This window comes from Bemisia tabaci, chromosome 1, assembly GCF_918797505.1.
Source record: "Bemisia tabaci chromosome 1, PGI_BMITA_v3".
NCBI lineage: Eukaryota > Metazoa > Arthropoda > Insecta > Hemiptera > Aleyrodidae > Bemisia > Bemisia tabaci.
In genome coordinates this window covers 58,272,191-58,298,155 of record NC_092793.1, presented here as the reverse complement: position 1 = coordinate 58,298,155, position 25,965 = coordinate 58,272,191, and the positions used below count along the sequence as shown (strand labels likewise).

The 25,965-nt window shown below is 40.6% G+C and overlaps 1 protein-coding gene across 12 annotated transcripts in view; it reads left to right on the top strand.

Moving 5' to 3' along the window:
• The window catches only part of dnc (phosphodiesterase dunce), a 774,040-nt gene that overhangs the window by 714,658 nt on the left and 33,417 nt on the right, over positions 1 to 25,965 (top strand). For all 12 annotated transcript variants that reach the window (XM_072304339.1, XM_072304329.1, XM_072304355.1 and 9 more), the window contains one exon: positions 7,674 to 7,786. In XM_072304339.1, the coding sequence (XP_072160440.1) occupies positions 7,674 to 7,786 (113 nt within the window). The remainder of the gene's footprint in view (positions 1 to 7,673; positions 7,787 to 25,965) is intronic.

Here is a 25,965-nt window from a genome sequence, read left to right as displayed (position 1 = left end):
TTTTTGTCCCCGCACTGGAAATTTACACCCAAAATCTCAATCTACAACTTTTTGCGCCTCCAGACAATTTTTCTCGATTGAATTTTAGTAGTTCAGACTTCCATATGTCGTTTTAATCGACGCGCGCTGATTTCAGTGTTGAAAACACAAGATGCCATTCCTCAACTTATCTTGACAAAAGCGTTTTTCTTCTCCATCATCTTCATCATCCTCATTAGGTATCGTCATCATCATTAGGTATCGTCATCATCGTTAGGTATCGTCATCATCGTTAGGTATCGTCATTATCAGTATGTATCGTCATCATAATCATTATCATTATCATCAACATCAACGTCAACATCAACAAAATCGACATAATCCTCTTTTTCTTTATCTCCACATTCTTCTCCGTCCTCTTGTTTTCGTTCATCTTCTACCCCTTCTTCTTTTTTCTCCTTTTTCTTTCGCTTACGTCTCTCCTATCTTCGGCTGTGTTGCTCACGCAGCCCTTGAAACACCACTACAAAATGTAGAACAAACGGAACCAACACACCATGAAAGAAGGGCAAGGGAAAGGAGGCGCGTTGAGACGGCGCAGAGATACAACTATTCGTACTTGATGGATGTCCGTGTCGCATCTGCAAAATTGAAGGCGCGATGGGTCGAGGCGTGAACTCGCAGTGCTCCAATCTACGCTGCTGATGAGCTGTCGCTAAAATTTGGGAGTAAAATTTTAATACTGTGCATATATTCAGTATTTTTAAAGGAAAAGAATATGTTCCACGATTTTGAAAATACTGTAATCGATATCTTATATCGATAATAAATTCCTTTTTGCTAGATGCGATCCATATTATGTACACGGAAAAAAAAGACTTGCTGATTCAGCAATTCAATTGCTAAAAGCAGTGAGAGCAATGTTTCAATGTAGATTTTACAACACAAAAATGCTACTTTAACCACATTGTAAATTAATTTAACCACTTTAACCACATTGTAAACTAATTTAACCACGGAGGTGGTTAAAGTAGCATTTTTGTGTTGTAAAATCTACATTGAAACATTGCACTCACTGCTTTTAGCAATTGAATCGCTGAATCAGCAATTATTTTTTTTTTCCGTGTAGGTATAATACTGTAATTTTCAAGACAAATGAATATAACTCCATTTCCAAGGTTTCAGTAATAACTAGAGCAACAAATTTGTTTTACGACAAAACTACTTGGCAGTATAGCTGTCAAAAATGTCCTTGATTTTCTCGTGTGTTCAGAAAAAAATTTAGCAAATATCTCAGGTAGACGCGCCCAAAATATCCTTGTAAAAATACAACTTGTGATCGGAAACCTTGCAGCGTTGAAATATAGTTACGTCCTTTCATTCGAAAAACGACGGTATCAGGCGGCCCACGCGTCTCTCAGGAATTACTATCGTCCATCGAATTAAATAAAAGATGATATCAGACCCATCCTCCAAGCTTTTTGCAGGGGTTGTCTGCCAAACCGGATGATTGACGACGCGAGAGAGGTGTCAGGGATTTGGGTCCAAATCCTCTCAAAAATGGCCCACGGCCTGGCAGATTGAGACCGATGAGGTTGTCTCAAGGAACCATTCGGTGTGATAGCGGGAACGGGCTATTAGACTGAAGAAATCATTTTATACTTCTGGGAACTCACAGCCCCCAGTTTCGAACTGTTTCTTGTTTAACCTCCCTCTCTCGGATTTTTCTTGTAAGGATTGCTCTCATCCATAGATAAAATTGCAACCATCCGGTATTTGCTAGGACCATCAACATGACCACTCATTTAAATCTCCAATCGAATGCATCTCAGAAAATATCGGTGGATTTTTGCAGAATTATAAATAGTAGTTAGAGTAACTATGAACTCAACAGAAATTACAACATTCTGCTCTTTGACTATTCACGGATCAGTCACACTAATGACCGTACTTTCAGCGTCCATAGGTCAGACTAGTATTCGATTTCGCCTTAGTTTCGCCTTCAATAACGCGATATGGCAATATACGTGACGAAAGAGCGCCGTTCTGTAACTTTTTTTCGAAGACAGCGGGAACATTTTTGTCAGTAGAAAAGTAGAAATGTTGATTTTGATTTATAATATTATTGAAAAGCTGCGTTAAGAAATAATGGATTCTTTTTATCCACAGCTGCGAATACTCGGCCACTCCGGCCAAAATCTCCACCGCGCGGTAGCCAGCGATCAGATCCCTCTAGATTGCGATAAATACATGTAATATCTATTTGTAGGCTAAAAATAGCTGACCGTTTTTTTCCTGTGTATGAAATTATTTGTGCTGTCGTGCCGCTGACAAGCAAACAAAACAGCCCAAGTTTTGTTCCACGGGACGACTTCACAAAGTTAGATACATTGTTTGAATTAAAATTAGATCCACTAAAGCTAAATGCAAAAACTGTATTTTAAACCAAATAAAAATGTAAAACATTCAGAAATTATACCAAGAAGAGAGTGAACGTATTTTACAGAATATAAAAATTTAGGTATCCCTTCCGCAATTTAGAACCTTCCTCAGCAGCCTGTTTCACGATGATAAAGTAGCTTTCTGCGTGTTTGAACCGATTTAGACGTGCTCAACGGATCTACCAAGTTCAGAGCGGAAAAAATAAAATATCTGAACAGTGCTTGTAAAAAAGCGGGAGAACGAAAAAATGGAAGTGAAAATGTGGTTTGCTTTCCGTTCCATGTAACACAATATCAACAAAAAACTCAAATTCGCCAGGCTTGACTCTTCCGAAAAAATCATTAATGTTCCCTCTACCCGCTTCTTATCCTCTTGGTTGTCAATTTATTAGCCTTCTGACTTATCTAGATCATATAACGTCATCCGTTATTTCCTCTCCATATAATTTAGAGGCAAAATCTCACGATAAATAAGTTTATCGATCGGCTCTGATGAAATTAGACGTGAAGAAGTGCGCCTCTCAGATGCGACTGATCCAAAATGAAGTATTTCGATCACGTCACTGGGACTAAATCCGTGCTTACGCGGGAGTCGGAAGGAGAAGGAGAGGGGGAGGGGGGTTGGGGATGAAGGAGACGACCACATCGCATCGAGCAATGAACTTTACGTGAGCGAGAACGCAATAAAACATAATGCTCAGATGGCAGATTGGGTGAGGTCAAGTATTTTTTTCGCAGCGCCTTCACAGCGACGTGACGCAACACGTCCGACTTGTTGTCAAGTTTGATCTTATCCGAGCGCATCGTAATTACAGCGTGAGAAAATTGACGTTTCCAACGCTTTTGGTATATCTTGGGCAGCGGCTGAAAGTATGCTGATACGATACGACCATTGACATAGTCCTATCTTAACCATGCAATATACCGCAATTCGATGTCTTATCGGGCTGCTTTAAGCTTTCAATAATCGGCCCGCTGGTTCGTCCGATCGAAGCATGATGGTTTGATAAAACGACATTTGACTTCCTTTTTAAAATAAACGAATTTAAGAAAAAATAAAAAAAATATCATTAAGTAATTGACCCAAAACGTTATAAGGGTCTTGCTCAGTAGCCGTTTGAGTATTACGTAAAGCATTTTGGCCAACTTTTTACCCCTTACCCCCGTCTCCTACCCCCGAATTTTCTGGGGATAAAAAACAGAGAAAGGCTGGAAAGTAGGTGGGAAAAAATATTCTACTCTTGAATTTTTATTTATTAATTTATTATTTTTTGAAAAAAGTAAGATTTTGTAATACTGGTCTTGGCTTCCCCCGATTAAAACTCTATGTCCCTTGGTCCTGCCGTCCTCCTATTACGCTATAACAGGGATCAACAACTAAATTTTGCTTTACCGACTTAAAATGAGGTGATGAACGATTTCAAAATGCCCCGATTTTTTATTAAACTTTTCATACAGCCTTTGTCCCGGAATAAGTTGCTCTTCTCCGCATATCAAGTTGTCTATTATGAATTAGGGTGTTATTCACCAAAAACTTAAATTCTAATAATTCGACGCGATTTGTGAAAATGTTCTCCTCTGAAATACTGCCTCCGTGTTTTCAGGTATCTTTCATCCCTGTTGTCAGTCATTGTGTGAACTTTTCTGAACTTTTGATCTTAAACTTCACAACACCGCTGTTCGTCTAGCATCGAGATTTATTCTCCTCCCACCCGTTGGCCACGACCGGATCAGAAAAGGTTGTCGAATCAATTCCAAGCCTACCCCGCGACCCCCTCTACTCCAAATTAACTCCAAACTTTCAGAATCCTCCGGAATTTTGCCCCTGCACGTTAATTTTACGATAGTGTGCCCCTGCACGGAAAACATCGTCGTCCGGTGGTCGCATGCTAAAGTTAGCCGAGTAAAAATAAGAACCGCAGATCTCCAACTCACGCGAAAATTATTTTCGTCGAGAGGGTCGTAAAATATTCGTGGTTGTCGCCCCTGCCTCTTGTTTTTTATTTTTGTATTTTTCTTCTTCTTCTTCTTCTTCTTCTTTTTAATTTAGAGTCGTTGACCACTTACGAAGTTCTTACAGGCTGTAAATCATCATAGTGGGTTCTGAGGCACTGAGTAGGCGCCTCTGATAAATCGAAAACTTAAAGCAAGGACGGACTTCCACGTTTACATGCGAGCAGGATAATGACGTGAATTGAACCGATCATGCTCCAAACGATGTAAGCCCAACAGACATAATTTCTTGGAGAACTAAAAAAAACTGGATTATTTGACTGTAGAAGTCTAGAGAAATTGCAAACTCAAAAGTTTTTTAGGCTTTTAAAATTTTATTGTCTCAAACTTTGTTCCTCTGTAAGATACATCTTGGTAAAGGCAATAATAATCAATGAAAACCTTATTTTTTTAATTTTCACGCTTAAGTCATTTGGAAAATAATCGGTTCAATTGAGAAAACTATCAGAGCAAGAGGAGTAGAAGGCTTCCAGAGAAGTTGCTAAATCCAGAGATTCGGGTTGAAAAATCGAATCCCTACAAATCCTCTACCCTGATGCCTCCCCTTCCTTCCGCCAGTCACGCTACTATGTATAAGCACCGTGATCTAACGGTCACAGCAAATGGATCGTCGAAGTAGACTGTTGGAGTTTTTTTATTATGTCATAACAGTAAAGACGAAAGGACAAAGAGCGACTGTCTTATTATTATTTTGTTCTTTGGATTCAGCTCAATTGTTGAAGGAAAAATTTAAAAAAATACAAATTGAATAATTTTTTGCAAAAGTGTCAGACGGACTTACACGTCAAAATCTTTAATTTCCTTCAGCCAACAAGCGAAAGTTTGATTTTGTCAACCTAAGAGGTTTGTTGGCTTGACTAAGGACTCGACCCTCTGCATCAAAATTATTTCTACTGAAAGTATCAGTTCGTTTAACTGAGTATTTTTTTCTCTTTCTTTTGCGAATGGTGCCTACTTAAACGTAATCAAACGAGAACACCTCGGATTATTTCAAACCTATGACGCCGCCACCTGGATTAAACATACTATTAGTGCAGGACGCCTGTTCTTTTACTCCTATCTTTCTCTACCCTCTTTTACCGTCCCTCATCCTCCCCATTCCCTCTCAAATCCGCTTAACGCTCATGAATCGAAAAGTGAAAGTCGAAGAGTTTACCTGGTTTGAACAAATTAAATTTATCTTCTGGAGACTCTTTTACCCGCGTTTTCCGGCTCAAAGCTTGGTAGTATGTTTGCATATTTACATTTCTGAGCTTTCAAGACTTTTAATGGCATGGCGCGTTCTATCTTTCTTGCTTCAACATCTCATTAACTTTTTACATTTCGCTCTCTGCATATAAATAAGCTAATAAAATACTTTTAAAGGATTCACGGGGAATATAAACAACGCTGATCTCTTGAGACGATAGTCGCCAGGACCTATCGAGTTTTTTATACTGCGCCTCCCGTGAGCCAATTTCTCGCAGACAATTGGTTGTGAGCGGCTCTTTTTTGGTTCCTAATTTTTACAGTAAATACATCGAGGGAAAGGTTTTCGAATACATTCGACGCAAAAACAAACCAACATCACAAAGGCTGAAATTCACTTTTCTCCCTAAGATGTCCGCAGACTTTTGACTTTCAACATTTTCTAGTCCAATCACGCCGGTCCCAAGTTACGATTCAAGCTTTAGTTGAAACAAATTTACAATGCACAACAAATTCGCAGTTTTTACGGTTCCCTGAAAGTGAGGAAGAGGTGACTTCGTGGGCCCTTTGCTCCTACATTCCTCAAAGGTTCCCCGCGGGTCCAGCGTTCTCCACGAGAAATTTCGGTACTGATCCGGTGATTTGGACGCGGGAGGGCAGTGGAGTACGGATGGTAGTGGTGGTGATGGGTGGACGGGGAGGGGGCACTTGTTTACCCTTAAATCCGGCGCGATGCGCGAAAGGCAGGAAATCGACGCACTCCGGGGCCAGGATCGATCCGCACCCCCTCCCCCCACCACTCTCCCACAGGGGCTGCAATTCTCCCCCCCTCCCCCCAACCCGCTGCCACGATAACCGGGTGCTCCCAGTGAATAGTCTCCCTTCCCGTTTTTGCGGACGTCGCTCTCGGTTTAATTCATTTTATGCCCCCCGCCGCCCCCTTCAGCGTACCCTCACTAGCCTCGCACAGAGATTTGTCTGCCGTAGCTTCAACTACGGTGAAAAATTACCGTTTATAGTTGGAATAATCCCATCCGACATTCGCATTGCCAAACCGTCAAAATGAGTTCAGTCTTTTTGGACGCGAAACCTCACTGCGGTTCGATTGTGAATCGGTATCGAATGACCTCGATCGAAGAATACGGTATGGCCCCGACAAGGATTATTCATTCGATAGTAATTTAACATTATTGACTCGTTGGGTACACATATGGACCGTATTTTGCAAGAAGGAACCGGTATTTCTGGCTCATTTTAGAAACAACATATATGCCATTGATTCCCCAATGCAGAAAGGTGTTTTATAGGCGCAGTCTGTGGTGTAGGCGTGGGCCGCACTTAAGTGCACATCTTCTGAGAGGAGGGATGATTTATGGATGAACTTTGCTTAATCTGGATGCGGGGGCCTCCCTCGATAGAACTTGAAATTTTAATACCTTAAACGCAATTTATAACAATCAAGAGTTGTCTAAACGGAAGCCGGCATCAAAGATCAAACAGGTGTAAGTTGATGAAAAGTTACTTCCTCAGTAATACTCAATAGTGAAAAAATGGAAAAATCAAAAAAGGGAAAAAACGGGAAACATCTTGACGATCTAATTTTAGGCACGGGTTAATCTTGTATTTGTCTAGTTCTCTTTGAAAAACTAAAATCAATTATAACGGTTGCATCGTGCGGTAATTATGGAATTAATTTAATGAATAATTCAAAAATGGTTGCAAGTTCTTAAACAAGGACTTTGCCGTATAATCCTTTAATCCAAGAAAAACGATACCTCATCGCTCCTGATGAGATAGCAAAATATAATTGGAGCATTACCCAATGAGGAGAGCCTCTCAGCATCCCCTCGGTTTTACTCATTATATTTTTACCTTTCTTCCGATAAATATTCCTGGAGAATCGTAATTGAATTTTGCCTAACAACGTTGTCGCTTCTAAGGCAGGAGTTTTCAACTTAAATAACTTATATTGACTTTATGATTTGATACTTCATTTATATTTTTTTTTTCTTTTTACTGAATGATTAATTTAGGTGTTTTGTCTGTTTCCAGATGACGCTTATTTAAAATTATCAATAGAAACAATGGAGGAATTAGACTGGTGCTTAGATCAATTAGAGACGATACAGACGCATCGGTCCGTCTCTGACATGGCATCTCTCAAGGTAAGAATTTCACCACCAATTTTCACTTTTCTTGTCTTTAAAATGTTTCGCGTAAAAGTTGCCACTTATACAGTTTTTAGTGACAGGCGGAAACTTTCAGGAAAGGAGGCAGAACTTAGAAGCTGTCCATAAATTATGTAACGCCGATTTTTCTCGATCCTTTGACACCCACTCATCTCTTGCAACCCAATCGTATAACACTGGGTCAGACATTTCCAAAACATTAACGTATTATTTGCCTCGACAACCTCCTCTTTCACAAAAAAGAAAAAACTCGAGAGAAATTCTCTCTCTGAAAACTGGGAGAGGGCATATCGCATCTATCAATTAAAAGGTTCTGTATTTTACGAAACTAAATAATAAGACAACAAAAAGCTAGTTTATAAAGCTCAAGAAGAAAAATTGGAAAAAAGTTGAAATCCAGGATGTACTAACGGTTACGTAACTCTGAGCTTGACACCCTCCCGCCTCCCACCGCCTAGATCGTTACGTAATTTTTGGACAGCCTTTTTACATCATACATGCGGCTTTTGCGAAATGTCCGCACCTATTTACACTACCCTAACAAATAATACAACATTGTAAGGAGATTGGAACGATGATTCTGCCGCCATGCCCTCATATGCCAGCTCATAAGTCAAATTAAAAGAGCTTGTGAATTCTAGAAATGCGCGGGTCCTTGTGCTTGGTGTGAAAGCGTCATTTTAGCAAACGTTGTTGTTAATACGACCTTTACAAATGATTCCGTCGCCACGGTTGAATCTGTATGAGCCAAGAGTTTACATGACGGTGCACACCTTATTAAAATTAGCGATCTTTTCATTCTACTCTTGTCGTGATTATTTCAGCGGAGCGCAGAACGCATCCTCTACATTCAAGAGTCGTATAATAGGGAGTTCATTCTTTGCACCGCATCTAAAATTCTCGGGCGCCGCGACATGAGAGTGACTAACGCGGGGTTGCAAAATTTTCAAAAAAACGCCAAGGAACGGTAAATGTATCGCGCGAATATGCGCAATTCCCACACAGAATCGGCAGCCCTTAATACTCCGGTCGCAAGCCAGCCAGCAAATATAAATGGTTAACATTTATTCGGGAATTATGAGTCGTGGCCGTTAGAGTAGGAGAGGGCGGTTAAGGGGGAAGGGGAGGGGGGATGAATCGGGGCGTCAACCGTCACCCGGGGGAGCGGGGGGCAACTTTATCATGGCTCTCGCATCCCGCGTGACTTTCAACTTTCTTGCCGAATGATGAGCTCGGGGAAACACGTCCGCGGAATCGCACTGCCATGCCGTACCAAGGAAAAACGCATCATGAGACCTCCGCCGTTGCATGATTTTCTTCGATACAATATTTATCTTTAAGAATATTAATAAATATTCTCCCTCAAAATTTTAAGAGACTCAGAATTAAATTCCGCATTCAACTGTCTGAAAAATAAATAAAAAAACGCTTGCAAATTTCCCTGAAAATGAGTATTTTATCAAAGGAAATCCGGACACGTCCGAAGGTTCTTACGACGTTTTTCCAACATAGCACGGTGGCATCTCCCGCGCTATTTATTTCCGCGACCATTTTGTCTTCCTCCAACACCCCCGTTTCCCTTCCCGGCAACCCCCTCCCCCACCCTGGTGCTCCCTCAGGTGGCTTTTCATATTTTATGAGACAAAAGCGCTGCGGATTCGCCCATGCTCTCCTGGTTACTCGAGGAGAATATTTGGTCGTTTTAATCGGATCTGCATACTTGCTCTTGAACATTTAGACTTTGCTGAAACGAATTGATGGCTTCAGTGTACAATTTTTGCTGTGTGCAAGTATTCATGACTTTCGGCACTTCATAAAATACGCAAATGAAAAAAATATAGGCTCCATTAGCCATAATGGCGAAAAGCAAAAGTTTCATTGACTTCATCGGAAGCACCAGTTGATGACGTCATCAATGAGGTTAGAGTCCTGAAAAGGATCCGCCCTTGTCTGTGAGGTGGCGCTTTTAAAGGATAGAGAGGGGGTCTCCTCAGGCCGTGGGGCGCATCGCGTCGGTTGCCCTGAAAGAGGTCCCTTGACTGGTGGGTTGGAGTCCTCCATGAGGTTGAGAGGTGATAGGGGGAAAGGGAAAGAAAACACCGTGGATGTAAAGAAATTAACATTTAAAAAAATATATAGACGAAGAAGAAGGAGTAAAAAGAAGAAGAGAAAGGAGATGTGTAGAATAAGCGAATATGGAGTAGCAGTACTTCTCTCTTTTATCATGATTCATATTTGTTACTTTTTGATTTTTATCAGAATATTACCTTTTCTGTTTCCCGATCTTCTGGTTTTTCTATTTTTCTTATCAGTAGTGAATCGTCGCTCATGATTACCCATCCGCGACTAAGGTGTAATCAGTGCGTAATTAGTATTATTTTTTTCGTTTTGAATCGGTTTTAATCACCTGACAAAGCTCGTTTTAGCAAAAACCAGAAATGAGACTCAAGTACACAGTCTAAAAAGGAAGAAACCTGGAAAAGTAAAAAAAAGTACCTGTAAAAGTAAGGACCCTAAAATGAAAAATTTTCCCGAAATGGCCGTCATCCAAAACGAAAATAGAAAAAGCAGGAGATGAGGAAACGGAAAAGGTAACATTCTTCAAAAACTTATTCTCTTTCTTTAGTTTCCTCTTACTATCTGGATTCATTAGAGTCTTAACTTCTCATTTAACATACAAAATCCACAGCGCCGCGTCCCGTGCTTACTGGATGTCTTGGACTGGCACCTAGAGCAACCGCGAGGCGGATTGAGGTTTCGTCTGTCAAATTCAGACTCGTTTTGCGGTTGTTGTTTGTTCCCGTCGCACAGTGGATCGAGTCAATAGGAGAGGACGGACAAAATTTCGAGAACTTTAAAAGCTTGTAACTCCGTCCTTTCGTATACAAACCTTCGAGGTTCTAAAATTGGTTCCATTGGTTTCTCGTGAAATTTTCGACTTCAAACTAGAAGCACCCCTTAAAATTTAAAATTTGACGAATTAAACATCAAAATTTGCAGTTTTATTTAAAAATTTCATGTCCGACCACGCTAATTGACTCGATCCACTGTGCGTCGTCACCGCGCTGCTCGGCCCTTTTCGCTCCCTTCCGAGCCTGGTTTGATTAATTTGAGCTCCTTCGGAGGGATTACCGAAGGGGGTCGGGCATTCCGTTCCTTGCTGGTGTCCTGATCTCTAGTTTTCTGGCCGAGAACAGAGAACACGGCCATTTTCCCCCAAACTTTCAAGCCAGAAACCTCGCCGGAAACCGGAATAGTTTTTCGGAGAGGAGACTGTTTGAGAAATCGAAGTTTGAAGTCGGCTGCTCAGCTATCAAATAAAGCTACAAATGCAGGATGAATCAGGATTGAATTAGATGCGCACAAGCTCATTAGCATAACACGCAACGCTGAAATTAAAAAAGAAACGAGCGCGCCCTCAGTTAATAGCGCATGCGACGAACACTAAAAGAGTTTCACTATAACTCCTAGATGCAACTATTCGGGCTCTACGGATGTCCGTGTTGCATACGCACGAAAGTGAAGGCGTTTTGACTTTCAGGGCACTTGCCGCTTTATCCGCAGTCTGGCACGGCAGCGGGCTGTATTTTGAGGATCCAAAATGATAGAGCGTTTTAATTCTTCGGTCATACAGCAGGAACCTCTCTTAGGCATGAATAGTTGCTCTACAATCATGCTCAGCACATCGCAATATCACAATTGGACTGCGTTAAGCAAAAAGGAACCAAACCAATTCAGCTATTACCAATTTAATTGGACAGTTCAATTTTCAGAGGAATCCGCACCAAAGTTCTCTCATAAAAAATTAAATTGCTCACTTAAACTTGGCCCGTGGTTAAAACCATGTGTTTTTGGGAGTGGAGTAGGTGATTTACAGCGTCATTTTAATTGTTTGTCTTTAGAAGTTGAAAAATACTAAATTTTGAAGCAGGATGTGAGTACGGAATCTGTGAGTAGCTTGATGCCTTGTAAAATAAAGGGGTAAAAACAACGGATGTATTTAACACTAAAAATTGTGGTGGGGGGGGGGAGTGGAATAGTCATTTTTCTTAAATTGTACCGATCGTTGCCAAAATCAAGAAAAAACTATGTATATCCTAAAAATTTGGGAAGGGGGAGAGGAGGTATAGCTTAGACCGGCATCACTGTTGGATCTAAAATTCATTGTAGATATTTTGCCACTGCAGTCTGGCCGTTTAATCCTGAGACGCACTGTATGGTGACGTCATGTCTGAAGGAGTCTAGAATGGTGCAATACTCGGCGACCACCCCCTCTCCCCTTTCCCAGAGATTACAGAGAGCTAACCGTTGATGAGAAGATAATCCTTGGTGGTAGAGTCCGCTCCGTCCAGATAGCTCACGGTCTCGTTCTTGAAAAATTAATTCTTTTTTCCTCCTCGCGAGCTCCAATTTAATTGAAAATCACATTCGATTGGATTGAAACACGGATTTATTAAGAGCGGTCCCGATTGGAGACGTTCCCCTGCGCGGCGCTCCTGTAGGTCTTTTGGATTTTAATCCATGATTTTCTAACCTGTGTAATGCCAGTTGCATGCCTTGCTTCGAAAAGTATTCAATTTTGAAAAAAAAAAACACGTGTAAATAAATAAATGAATGACAAAATGATTAAATGAATAAATAGATAACAAAGAAATTAAATAAATAGATAGATAAGATAATGATTAAATAAATAAATAGATAAATAAAAAAAATATGAAAGTAATGAATAGATAAAAAAATTATAAAATAGATAGATAAATAAATAAATAAATAAATAAATAAATAAACAATCCAGGAAACGAGTAATTTAGTATTGTATGTATTGTAGATCTATTGCACACAAAAGATGCACTATAGGCAACTGATAACACTTAGTATGGGTAGGATTGCGCCAAACCACGTTGAGTGCATACACAATTTCCAAAGTCAATTTATCAACGCACAATTTGCATAATTCGGATCATTCACTGAAAAAAAAGGATTGCTAATTCACCGATTTAGGGTGGAGCAAAATTTGCTTCACTTCGTAAAGCTTTCTTATCCGTGCACGGTGTTGAATCAAGTGAAAGACTAGCACGAATTGCTACACCGATTTGCTACATCTGCGCGCCTTCATGCAGTTAATCTTGCAACGAGTGGCTTGGAAGTGTAACTGCATTTTTTGGTATTGGTACTTTGCGAACAGTAAAAATAGCTCAATAGTTAGGCTGAAATAGCGGAATTTACGGAAAAATAGCGAAATTTACGGAAGAATAACTAAGAAGGTAACAGACGTAGCTTTTCAGAGAGCAAAATCACCTACACGCGTGGTTGTAAGTTAGCTGAAATTTGTGAAGCGATTTTACCTGCATGGTTTGCACGTTCGTTTTTTAGAGCGCGAGGCGGCGCTATAATCGCGCTTTATGTATGTATGTATTGTTGATCTATTCCAACAAAAGATTTACTATAGGCAACTGATTAACACTTAGTATGGGTAGGATTGTTTAAAACCACGTTGAGAGCATACACATTCCCAAGTTCAATTTTATCACGACAATTATGCATAACATGCCATGAAATACCCGCGTGCAAGCCAAATTCAGTAATATTTTTTTTTTCAGTGTTTTCTTTGTTTTCCAAATTTACTACTACCACGAGCGGTTTTTCTTGGTCACCGGCAATCAGGTTTGTCCAGAGGGAGACGTAAGCACAAATTGCTCTGAGACGTCCATCTCGGACATTCTCCCTGTAATTTTTTTCAATGTATTTTTCATTTTTGTAAAAGCTGAAGTATATTTCTCAGTGCATCATTACGGAATAGAACATCCATCAAGGAAAACATCTCTAGGAGAGTTATACTGTTTCATCTTAATTATTTTTCCCCGGGGGAGGACGGGGGAGCGTGAAATTTGAATCGCGCATAAATCGGATTTTACCACCTGGAAACCCGGTGTAAATTTTCGGCCGTTAAAAGCTCTCCGTTTAAAAGCCCGAACAGTGGCTCGGAGAAAATACCTGCCGCGTCTGTTGTTAAGGTAATCGCGGCTTTGATGGTTTTCCATAAATTCCGGCGCAGCCTCGCGCTGAACGAATAATTTAAATGGCCCGCCAAGACTTGAGCACGAATATTAACGGCCGGGTATTATCAGTCGTAACCGCAGCGTTGTGACGTCTTGCAGCGTCCCCGTAGGCAGCTTCAGCGTTCACGCCATAGCGTCAAGGCATTACCTAACATACTGTGATATCGGACCTCAAAGTCTATCCGGAACTCAATGCTTTGTTCTCCCCACGAAGGAAAGTGACAACATTTCGAAATTTCCTTCTTTTTTAGAAGTGTATGTTTACTGAGAGAATCTTGGGCTTTCCTAACTGAACATTTTACTGATTTTTCTGTGGAGCTCATGCCAAAATTAGGAAAATTTTGAAAAAAAATTGCACAGGTACATTTTTGCAACCTGGGAAAGGAGTTACGTTTCTTCATGCGGGTAACGATGAATTTTGACCGTGCAGAGACAGTATATCTACCTGTCGGTTGCTGGTGTCTTTCATAAAGTCGAAAAGTTAATCCAAAAATTCACGCTCGGATTCGCCCAATGATGACCCATTACCAAAAATTGAGGAATTCCTGCAAATATCGAATGAAACTAAAGTCATGACGGTTTGAAGTTTGGAGTCGAAAAAACTTCATAGTTCTGAGAAAAATCTAACTATATTTATGCATATGTGCGGTTTCAGGACATTCTGTCAACGATTTTTTGCCCACACACTTGTTTTGTCCAGTAGTTTACGTCCACGCGTGAAATAAGCAAGAGTGACTCGGTCCAAGTGTTATATTTTTATCCATGTAATATTATAATGACAGTATCAAAATGAGAAAATTGAGACTCTCAATCTGACTCTCCCCCTCTCTCAATTTGAGAGAGAGAGAGAGTGTGTTGAGAGTTATGGTAACTCATGTTTTAAATTAAATATTACTTTTTTCTCTTGATTTGTCTTTTCAAATCGTCATTGGTGAGTATTTGGTTTTATTTCTATCCTTAAAATTGTCGATATAAAATATATCTTGTATATGGTTTTTTTTTTATTTTTTTAATGAAAATATTACTTCATTTTAAAGCATTCACATTTTTAAAACGTGGCAAATATTTGTAAAACCATTTCCAAGCAATGGCATTGAGTGTGCAAACATTTCAAAATCCTGAGTTGAAAATCGCTGACTCCGCGAGTTTAAATATTAGAGCCTAACACAGAGCGGAACGGCGAGCTGCCAACGCGAAACGCGCTTTGGCGCCTACAAACCTAAGGGGATACTTCACGCATTGCGCAATGCTTGAAGTATTCCCTTAGGTTTGTAGGCGCCAATGCGCGCTAGCCGGCCGCCCGCCGCGCCGCAGCGTGCAACGGCGCCTCAAACAACTATTTCACAAAAGAGGTGTTACACAGTATCATACAATATTGGAGGCGCTCCAACATATTAAGAATGACAAGCATCCTTTATGAATGCGGAGCTTCCCTCGCAAAATAAATCAAGATACTGTGCCACAAAAGGAGAGCGGTAGTCCAAAAACTTCCTAAGTCCTAGCATCCGCATTAAATAACGTTTAGCATAATTTGCCGATAGAACGCGTGGACGTAAACTACCAGAAAAAACAGGTGCGTGGACAAAAAATCGTTGACGAAATGCCCTATAATCATGAGTGCATGTGCGTGCGTCGCTCCTACAGCACTTTCTGGCGTTCTGCTGTACCTAATTTTATGTATTCGTAAATTAGAAGTGTAAATGTACCATATTCAGGGTAGCCATCCACCAGATTACAATACGACTTCATGCCCTCTATTGCCCTTAGAATGAACTAAACTCCTACAGTGTAGGTCTGAACGTCAAGGCCGTTTTTCCAGCATAAAACTGGACAAAATTAAGGACATTGAAACACTGCACCTAAACAATAAACGTATTTAAAGGAAATGTGTTTAGGAAACCTTGAAGATACACTTTTCGAAGGATTCGGACGATCATAGATCGTTTGCATCAACTAGTGTGCCTAATGCCTAGTTTTTACACAATGCCAGTTAAGAATGAAAATTTCGTTACGATGAGCAATTTCAGCTTACAAATAGTTTTAGTCACGTTTTGAGGTCTAATTCCGCAATGTGCGTCAGGGTTCTTTCCATTGTTCTGTATCTCAAATTACATTTTCCCTCTGTATGCTGAAACCTGTCCACTTCCATGAATTCACGAGTGGGGAACCACATAACTCGAGTCCTCCAAAATATGGGAAGAATTTTGAGTTGGGCGGGTAGGAGATTAATTTCTATTCACAGCAGTCGGTCCCTGTTCTCGACATCCCGATGGAAATTTTCACTGTCACTGACACTGCCCACGCACATATTCCGTACCGATCCTCATTAGTCTTTTGTTATAGGGAACAAAAAGCTCTTTCGCTCCCGAGCAAAATCTCAGTGCTTTTCATGTACCTATCAGAACATGCTCCGATAAATGGATGTTTTTATGGTCGGAGTAACCATGTAAATGAAACAAAATTAAACTGAACTTTGATACATGTAAATCCGATGCACAAACTTCTTTTTATCACGAATGCGCCAAAATGTCGTCGCAATCATTAAGTAGGAAAAACTCGCTCCCCTTGTTTGAAATAATTATGTGGGCCATGTCACAGATCATAGTGGCGTGGCGTGCTTTGCAATACATCGATTGATCTGCCATTTAAACCTATGGAAAAGTATCGATGAACAGGGTGTTCGCAGCGAACGCCTTAAGAATCGATTATTTACCACAGCTTCAAATGAGGAAATATCGATAGATCGCAAAGCACGCCACGCCACTGTCACAGATCCACCCCGGCCCCGGATTCCTTCACTTCTAAGTCTCGTGCCGAACAGTCCTTTCGGAGAGCGCGTTTAAAACTTCACTAGCTCGTACTTTTCTGCTACTTTTGTGATTTGTGGAGTGAGAGTGTGTTTATTTTTCTCTGATAATTTCTCCTGCATGCTTCACACCCCGCTTTTACCTCCTTTTTTCCTTTCACCGCCTTCTTTTTTTCTCTTGTATTCTCGGAATAGTATGTCCCAAACTTTCATCCTTCCGGAAGCATTATAGTTCATTTATTCCCAATTTGATCGTGAATGAAGCAACCAAAAGATTGATGATCAACATTTTTGCGAAAAATAGAAAAAAAAGTTAATCAGAAGAAAAAAAACCAATGCGTGCTCATGTTGAAGTAAATACTTACTTTTGAAAAATGAGAGAAAATTAGCATACAGCACTTGAATAAGTTTTCCGTTTAAAAAACTAAAATTCAGCTTATAGAGCAGTATTTAAAATGTAAGGTCGATTTGATTTACATAAATTGGAGCAAGTTTGTTTAATTCAACCAGTGCAAGTTTGATTAACCCCGGCAGGTTCGATTCACATGATGCACTCCCGATAAACCGGGTCAATTCCTTTGTCTCTCTCTATATTTCTCTCCACGCCATCTCATTTTGAAAGGAAAAAGTGGAACTTTTCCATTTAATTAAAAATTAGTTCAGGGATGTAAGATTCAAGTGTCGCCCATTTGAAATCAACCGATTATTGGTCCGTAAATGTAGTTAACCACTACATTATGAACATACGTATTAATCTAATCCGTCAAAAGTTGATAAATATGGAAAATATTCACAATTGAATTGTATATGCTCCTAAAAAACTCATATCTGGAGATTGGCAGCGGATGAGATACAGAGGATAGTAACAAAGATTTGTGCTCTAGGTTCCAAGTGTGGCGCGTATCGTGAACAGAACCAAAACGCCTTCAATTGATTGTATATGCAATGAGGACAGCATTGAAGCCCGAATAGTTGCATCGACGCGCCTTAATTTGTTTTTCACTCCAACACTGTTCCAAACAATAGAACATAACCTGAAACAAACATTTTAGGATTTAAGTTGGAAAAGCTAAAAAAGAGGAAATTCCTGATGATTTCACTTTTCAGTGCCATGTGTCATGAATTAAAATAAAAAATCAATTACAAAAACTCGCTCTCACAGATCAGTCGAACGGCTTTTGAGGCTATCTTTACATGTTGAACCACTCGATTTTGATACAATCTCAGCAATAAAGTTTGATGTATCTGACGCCGACAAATAGTGCGAGAAAATCAGGAACTTCAACAAATGCCTAGACGCAATTAATCAAATTCTGCAGATAAACAAACATTTATATATTTACGACGTAGAGCTCTCAATTTTTCAATGTTTTGAACAAGAATCTCGTTCAAATTGAGGATTTCAGTGGAATTCAATTGGCTTCTGAGGAATTTTAGAATTTGAAATTGAAAATATTTCTCTCTCCCGAAGTATTACAAATTTTAAGATAAATGCTCGCAATCAAGCGCTAAAAATCAATGAAACGGCCTTAATATGATCAAAAAGTCTGCTGAGCATCTTTTCCGCATTTCAAATACGCTTTAATCGTCAAAACTGAACAACTGATTCGTTTTTTCAATATGGTAGCGAATATTAGTCTATTTGCCCCGGCATTTCACAAGATGCCTAGTTTGACTATTTGCCTGCGACATATCGAATCCATAAATGAAAGGGGAAATTACAATGAACACCTAAGAAATAGAAAACATAACAATAAGAAATTAATGGTTTCTTTAAAAAAAAAAAGAAAATAAAAAAAAAAAAAAAAAAAAAAAAAAAAAACGAGTAAAACACACACAGTTTGACAACAAAGTGAAAAGCTCTTGACGGAAGCCACAGCCGGTGCTCGGAGAGGAAATCTTGGTGGAAACTTAAAAAAAGAGGAGCAAACGAGGAGAAAAGGCGGCAGAAAAATGGAAGTAACTCTATTTATCGGAGAGGAAACAAATTGAAGGCGCTTCGAAGAACGAGGCTACGAGTATATTTCACCCCCAGCCCCGACCACCCCGCCTCGCCCTCGCCCACCCACAGCTTTTAGACGGGTTCAATTATCTCGCACGTGTTGCAGAGTCTTTACAAAAGCGGGCGCAGCGTCAGTCGAAGGACGCACCAGCCTCCGGCTAAGGCTCCTTCCCGCGAATATACCAGGTGGGAGATACACCGAACGCATTCGCACCGGAAATAACTCACCGACACGTTTTTTCTCATTTTCACCCAGTGACGGATTTAAACTCCCGCAGCTCACAACTTTACCGCAGCGTCACTCCACAGTCCACCGGCGCGGCACGGCGACTGTCATAACGTCACACTCAAGTTCTTGCGAAGTCCTGACACTCGGAGGTGGTCTACCGTGGGCCCATGTCAGTGGCGTGGCGTGCTTTGCGATACATCGATTGATCTGCCATTTAAACCTATGGAGAAGGATCGATAGACAGGGTATTCGCAATGAACACCTTAATAATCGATCTTCTACCATAGCTTCAAATGCGGAAATATTAATAATCGAGCATTCACACCTCGCCTCTGGTTCCTGTGAATTAACAGGAAACTACGCGATATAAGCAAAAAGGCTGGGACAGCAATGAACCAAATTCATTGGGAAAGCACTAAGTTAAAACGCGAAAATGCGGTTAGAAGTTTCATTCCTCTACAAGATGATTCAATATAAAAGACAAAATGTAATCGATTATTTTAGATTCAAAATATTTTTTCTTGTCTCTGAATTTTTGACAGAAAAAAAGCTACAAGTAATTGAATTTTAAACTACTCTTGATGCATTTTCCAAAAAGCCTGGAGCATGGATGTGCCTTAATCTCTCGATGTCTACGGACAATAAACATAGTCTAAAGTTGGCTGAAAGTGCTAGACACGAAGCCATAAAACCAGCAGGAAAAAGAACACGATTCTGTGACCAGCGCATTTGAATCAATAGATTGGTTGCCCTTTTGGGCCATAAGAGCCCTATCACCTATCCTCAAAATTACCGACATGTCCGTATACTCTCCCCATACAAGTACTCTAATCGAGACGAAAGGAAACCTTTGAGAGAGCTTTTCTCCGAGCGCGTCATTCGGCTCAATTTTAAAGCCCTCCAGGAACATATCGCTAATTCCTCTCATGACGGACTGCGGCATGTCGATAATTTAGGGTGTCCCATTCTTGGTGGGCGAGCTGCGGTCTGTCGAACCCGGAGCCTTTTTCGCTCCGGAAGTATCCTCAACGTGTAATTAACGGCCCCGACCTTCTCCGCCCCGCCCGCTGATGATTCGCTTTGGAGCCCCGCTGTTCGGCTCTAACCGCGCATCTCCAGCGAAAATCCCCTCTATATCCGCGGCTCCTGCTTAGCGCTGTCCTTGGGGCATGTCCTCCACTTGACGAAAGTACCGCGGGAAAGCTTTTTGTTGTAAGAGCGCCGAACCCCTGCCGCTCGCCGGCTCACTTCCATGTTCCTCTGTTGTGACAGCGGAACGGTCAACCCTTGGCTCTCTTTCATCTTCCTCTGCGCAGTGTGCACTGTTGAGCCAGCTCGCACACGCGAGTAGGAGCTGGTCATACCTTTGAGCTTGTAAACCCTTCCGCGTAGAAACAACCGATATGAAATCTATTTCAAATGGGATAATCGATTTTTTTACATTCACCTGGCGGAACGGAGGGCTCAATTCGTCGCACAAGGGAATATACTAATAGGAGAGGTCGGACAATATTTGGAAACTTTAAGAGCTGTTAACTCCATTTATACAAAATGTTGAGGTTCAGAAAGTGGTTCGATTGGTTTTCTCGTGGAATTTTCTTCTCGAGGCACCCCTTGAACCTTAAAATGTGGCGAAATAAACATCAAACTTCCCAGTGTTTGTCACCAATTCTTGACCGGAAAATTGGAATATTCAATCTTTAGAAAAAGAGCTTGATAAGAAAAAGAAAGAAAGAGAGGAAACAGAAGAGTAAAAAACATGGGAACATCTTAGAAATTTAATAAATGATGATAGGAATGCGAAAAATGTCGGCACTCCACGCGTGTTTGTACTTCTTCCACCCCTCAGAATGGTCCGTGGATTAAGCAAACTCTGGAAAAAAAAAAACACATTGGATCTAGAGTCCAGACTCTTGAAAACATTGACAAGAAAAAATACTCTTGATTCAATCAGATTTAAGCTTAAATCAAAAGGAAATCCGCTCAAATTAAGAGGCTTGGTTCTTGATTTAAGCTTAAATCTGATTGAATCAAGAGTATTTTTTCTTGTCGATGTTTTTAAGAGTCTAGACTCTAGATCCAATGTGTTTTTTTCCAGTGAGTAAAAGACCGCAGAATGAGCTTCAACGTCAAAGGTTTTACAAGGACGCAATGCATGACCGCCGTGAGGTGGAGGGTACTCAAAACACCGCGCCACACACAACTTTCCAATATGACTCACTTCCGCCCGGCGCGTTTTCCAAGACTGTCGAGTATTGGAGGAAACCCATGTTTTTATAGTAGCTCGAAATTACCAAATAACGTCCCGCACCGGCAACGTGCACTTGGACGAGGAAAACAAAAAGCAGATAAGTAGTGTGTAAACAACGCGAATTAAAGTTGCAGTCAAATGGGGAGTTAATTGAAGGCGTCAGTTAGGTTGCCGTTCTTAGCGGGAAATGCAAGGCTTCCCCGAATTGAAGGAGGGAAATCGGGATTTTCCTGCTGATATTGCTGTCGTGGTACGTTGCCGCTCCTCTGACGTAAGGGTGTAACTTAATTTCATCTAACCTCCGGATTACATGGACTTGTTTTGACAACTGACTTCTGAACAGAGCATGAATCGATCATAGTATACCAAATAATAATATTCCTCCTTAAAATCTAACGTAGAACAGTTGGAAAACGCTGAGAAAACCGAAAGAACATCGATACATGATTCAGAAAGTAGGGCTTATTTTTTACATCAAGATCAGGATAATCAAACTGCCCGCTCACAAAAAAAAAGAAAAGAAAAAAAAAGCTAGGGCATGAGAATTTTTTCCGTACCGAGAGTGACACTTAATAATTTATGGGATTATGTAGATAGAATTGGTGCAGGTTAATATGAGCCCTCGACTAAATGCGAATACAACAGAAATCTTTATCAAAATTGAGTAGTCATAAGTTGTGGTTAGATCATTCTCTCTCCCTCGGACACCAAAAAGGATAAGAGATATAATCATTTAAGCTCCGAAAAGTGATCCGAGAAAAGAAGGCGTGTCAAATGAAGTGATTTGGATGAGACCAATCCCGAATGATCGATCTAAGAAGTTGCAAATATCCATCTCTCTCTTATAGGTATTTCATACCTAAGAAAAAGCAGAATACGTTTCAAGCCTTCCGTATCGAACTTTCAAAGCTTGTTTTAGGTTTTTATATTAAAGACATACGCTACCAGGACTAATGCGTCTTCGAATTCAATATACGTTATTCAAAAGTCACGCACCACTGGCCATAACTTTAGTTTTAATTAAGATATCGATTTGCGGTTTATGACATTTTTCCTTATATTGAGAGGGAAACTTTTTTAGGTACTTTCCAGTTCCCCCCCCCCAGAGGGGGGGGGAGCGGGGTGCAACTCAAAAATTTCAAATGGCCACCTCCTCATGGCCAGTGGTGCGTGACTTTTGAATAACCCTGTATCTGTTAATTTATCAAAATAATGGCTGTTTTCGGTGACACATTTCAGCAGCGCAATGAGGCAAATTTTTCGGAATCAACACCGAAGATTTACCTTAATTTTTCATTCAAAAAGCCCCAATAGAATCTGAAGTCATGCCCGGGTTTGGAGGCTAGGGCAAGAGTAGATTCACCCGCGTATTGAACGACCGTTCCATGTTAGGCACGGCTCATCATAGGTCACCGCCATTCTGGAGTCTTTGTACCGTTGAGTCTCGATGACCAAGACTCGTGATTGTTGTGTTAGCGATGCGCGATTAGCTATGTTTACAGAATAACACCTCTGTTGACGACCATCCGACCCATCTCCGTCGACCGTTCACATACTTTTTATCGGGCATCTCGATCTTCGGCGATGTATCGTCGCAGCCGAAGTGCGGTCCGCTTAACTATGTCAAATTGAATCGATGTCTGCCAAAACGACGTAAGCCCACAAACTAATAAGCCCTAGCGCCCTGCGTCATCAGCGAAAGCCAGGGCTCACGGGTTTTTTGAGTTACCCCCTTGTAGCGGGCATCAATTCAATTGGGGTCAAAGCCTATCGGTCGGCCCGCTGGCTCCCTCTCCAATTAATGGTCATTAAAGATGCCAATAATTCGTCTCGCAGCAACAACACCCTCTCCTCCCCCCACTCCTCCCTCTGGGTCCATCTTTCGTTGTTTTGGCTTTTTCCCGTCGCGTCGCAACGGGCGACGTGCCGCCTGCGACGTCCGAGTTTTGACGTTACAAAGTTGCCAACTTGAGAGGAGTCCTCTTTACGTTTTTCGCGCCGAAAACCGCAAGGAAGTGACGCATTAGCCATGAGCAATGGCGGAGCCAGACAATTTTCAGAGGGGATGGGGGGCTTCCAAGGTATAAAAATTCTTTAAAACCTCGAAGAATGACCCAAAACCCTGTACTTCACCCTCTTATCAACGTCACTACTTATGATATTCAACACAAACGACTTTATAAGTACACGGAAAAAAGTGTCACAATCCCAGATATACTCCTAGCTTATTTTGGCGTCAGATATTAGAGAAGTTGCACAAGCCAGAGATATGGTTAAGTCAGCTGAAAGTGTGGTTGGATCAACCTTGCAGCATGAGTGTGGTTGGATTAACTATACCGCTGATTGGTGCCTTTTACATTTCTCGCCAGTGCAACCACTCATATGGCTAGCGCCAAAATCAGCTGTAAGTATACTTGAGATTGTGATACTTTTTTTTAAATCAGTGTGTGGGGTAGCCCATGCTCTCATATTTGCCGACAGCAATTTTGGCAATATTTTATGGCTTGGATTGTATTTTCAAGACCTTTTATTCAGAAAAAGGTCATTTTTTAATTCACGTAAGTTTGCCTATGCTCGTGGTGCGACTGGCCCAATCGCCCAAATCAACGAGAATATGTCTAAAAAATTCAAATTGCAAAATAATTACGTATTTAAATCTTAGTGCGGTGCGGTATTTCAAGCCTTTGAAATTGCACGCCTTTAAAACTGTGTTTATCGACTATTGTTGTTTTTTAAAATTACAGAACTACGGACTGAATGTTGAAATTGGTAGACAAAGCTGTTGACAAAGAATACAAAAGGGAAATATGGAGAGATCCTAATGGTTGCAATGGGTGGTTCGTATAGACTAAGGGAGAAAATGATGCACAAATAATAGGGTATCTCGTGGTCTACCACCCATCTCCTTTGCCCATTGCAACTACCCGCTTCCACCGATGGGATTCCTTCATACCCCTTTTGTCTTCTGTGTCTATCGCTTTGTCTACCAATTTCAACAATCTTTTGTCTTCTATGTCTATATCGCTTCGTCTACCAATTTCAACAATCAGCCCACTGAGCTTCCTAAGAGACGAGGATAGAATGAAACCTTAATGAAGGGAAACTCTGAGCTCTCAATGATGCACAAGCAACATTAAACTGCAGTTCCGTTTCGATACCCCCCCCCCTCCTTGCCATACGGTCGCTCGCTTCACGTAAAAGCGTTACACTGCTTTCAGCAAAGCCCTGGAAGGTGTAGAGTCACATTGACGACAAGGCTCATCTCAAATATTAGTTGCTTTCTCGCGTTAAAGGAGTTCTTTCGTTCTGTTTCACAGCGCGTCACGTATCCAGGTCCCTCCCGTAAAAAGTTTCTGGGATTGAGCATATCGACTGACTCTACAGTGTTAAGATTGAACGTGATTTAGTTGTGTGGGGGAAGTCGCGAGTCCCTATCGGCGCCATGTAAAATTGGATGTATTTCTGCCAAACGGAACTATGTCCATTATGACGTGAGCCCTGTTATGCATATATTCTTATGGGTCCCAGGGCTCTTGTCTATGTAGTTCCGTTTGGCATATATACGTCCAATTCACTAATGCGTAGGTACTACTGGATGGATTTTCAAAAACTTTTTTCTTCGAATCCGTAGACTTTTCTCTAGCTTCGGACGAAAGGTCATTTAAAAATTCCGAAAATTGACGTTTTCATGAGTTAAAATTGTCTTATAAAAAACCATGAATTATAGGCCCAAAGAAAAGTGTATCTTAGGGTCAAAATACCTTATTTTGAGAATAACTTGTTGGAAATCTTAAACACGTGGTAAAATTTCACCTATCTGTGCGTCGAGAAACATTATTCATTATCATTATCATTAATTATTTATTATTCATTTATCAATAATTCGTTTACAATCAAATTTAAAAAAAAAAAAAAAAAACTTTGTATAGAAGTGCAGCTGAAAACATGCAAAATTTGAGCAGTAAAAGTCCCGAATAAAAATTTTGTCAACTATTAATGGCTCATGGCTCCCCGTAAATCAATTAAACCATAGCTCTGAGGCCTGGAAAAAAACCACAAGACAAAAATTCACGCAAGTATCAGAGGAGATACTTTCTTTAGCACCTCTTTATTTACTCTGCTCGTTCCGATGTGCGAGTACAGGAATGTATCTTTGGCCTCGTTTTTCTCTTCATCCACTTTTTGCCTACCACATAGTAACCATTCAAAAATAGATTTGACTCACAATCAGCAGGTAATTTTCATTATGAGGACTAAGTCACGATTGACTCTGAGAATGAGTCGGCTAGACAAAATAAATTACTCCGATATGGACATATTTCCTACTCGTTTCTTGTTTCGAAGATAGTTTGAGTCAAATAATTTTCTCAAGTCAAACATTGCCCTGAAAATAGAGTCTCCTTCAAGTCTAATTGTTCACTTTTTTTGGGTAAAATATTGGTGCTCTAAGATTAGGTCTCCTTGTCTATTGACGTAATTGTTTTTGTGGTTCTGGAAGAAAATTTCTTTCAAAACGATACCTTTCATGTAAGTGAGTTACCTTAATTGTATTCCTTTATACAAGAAAATTCTCCTGGCAAAAGAAAAATGGCCCTTACCAATCTTTGAATCAAATGAAAATCTAAAAACACATATCTGCACCCTGAGTCTTCATGAATGATCTTGGCTCTCCCCTAATCACTTGTTCTACCAAACTCATTTTTCAAGCTTGATCTGTGCGTTAAAAGGACGATCTCATGTAAAACTACGTAAACAAAGAAGACAAGCCTATGTCAACCGCCAACGCGTTATCAGTGAATGAGCCTTAT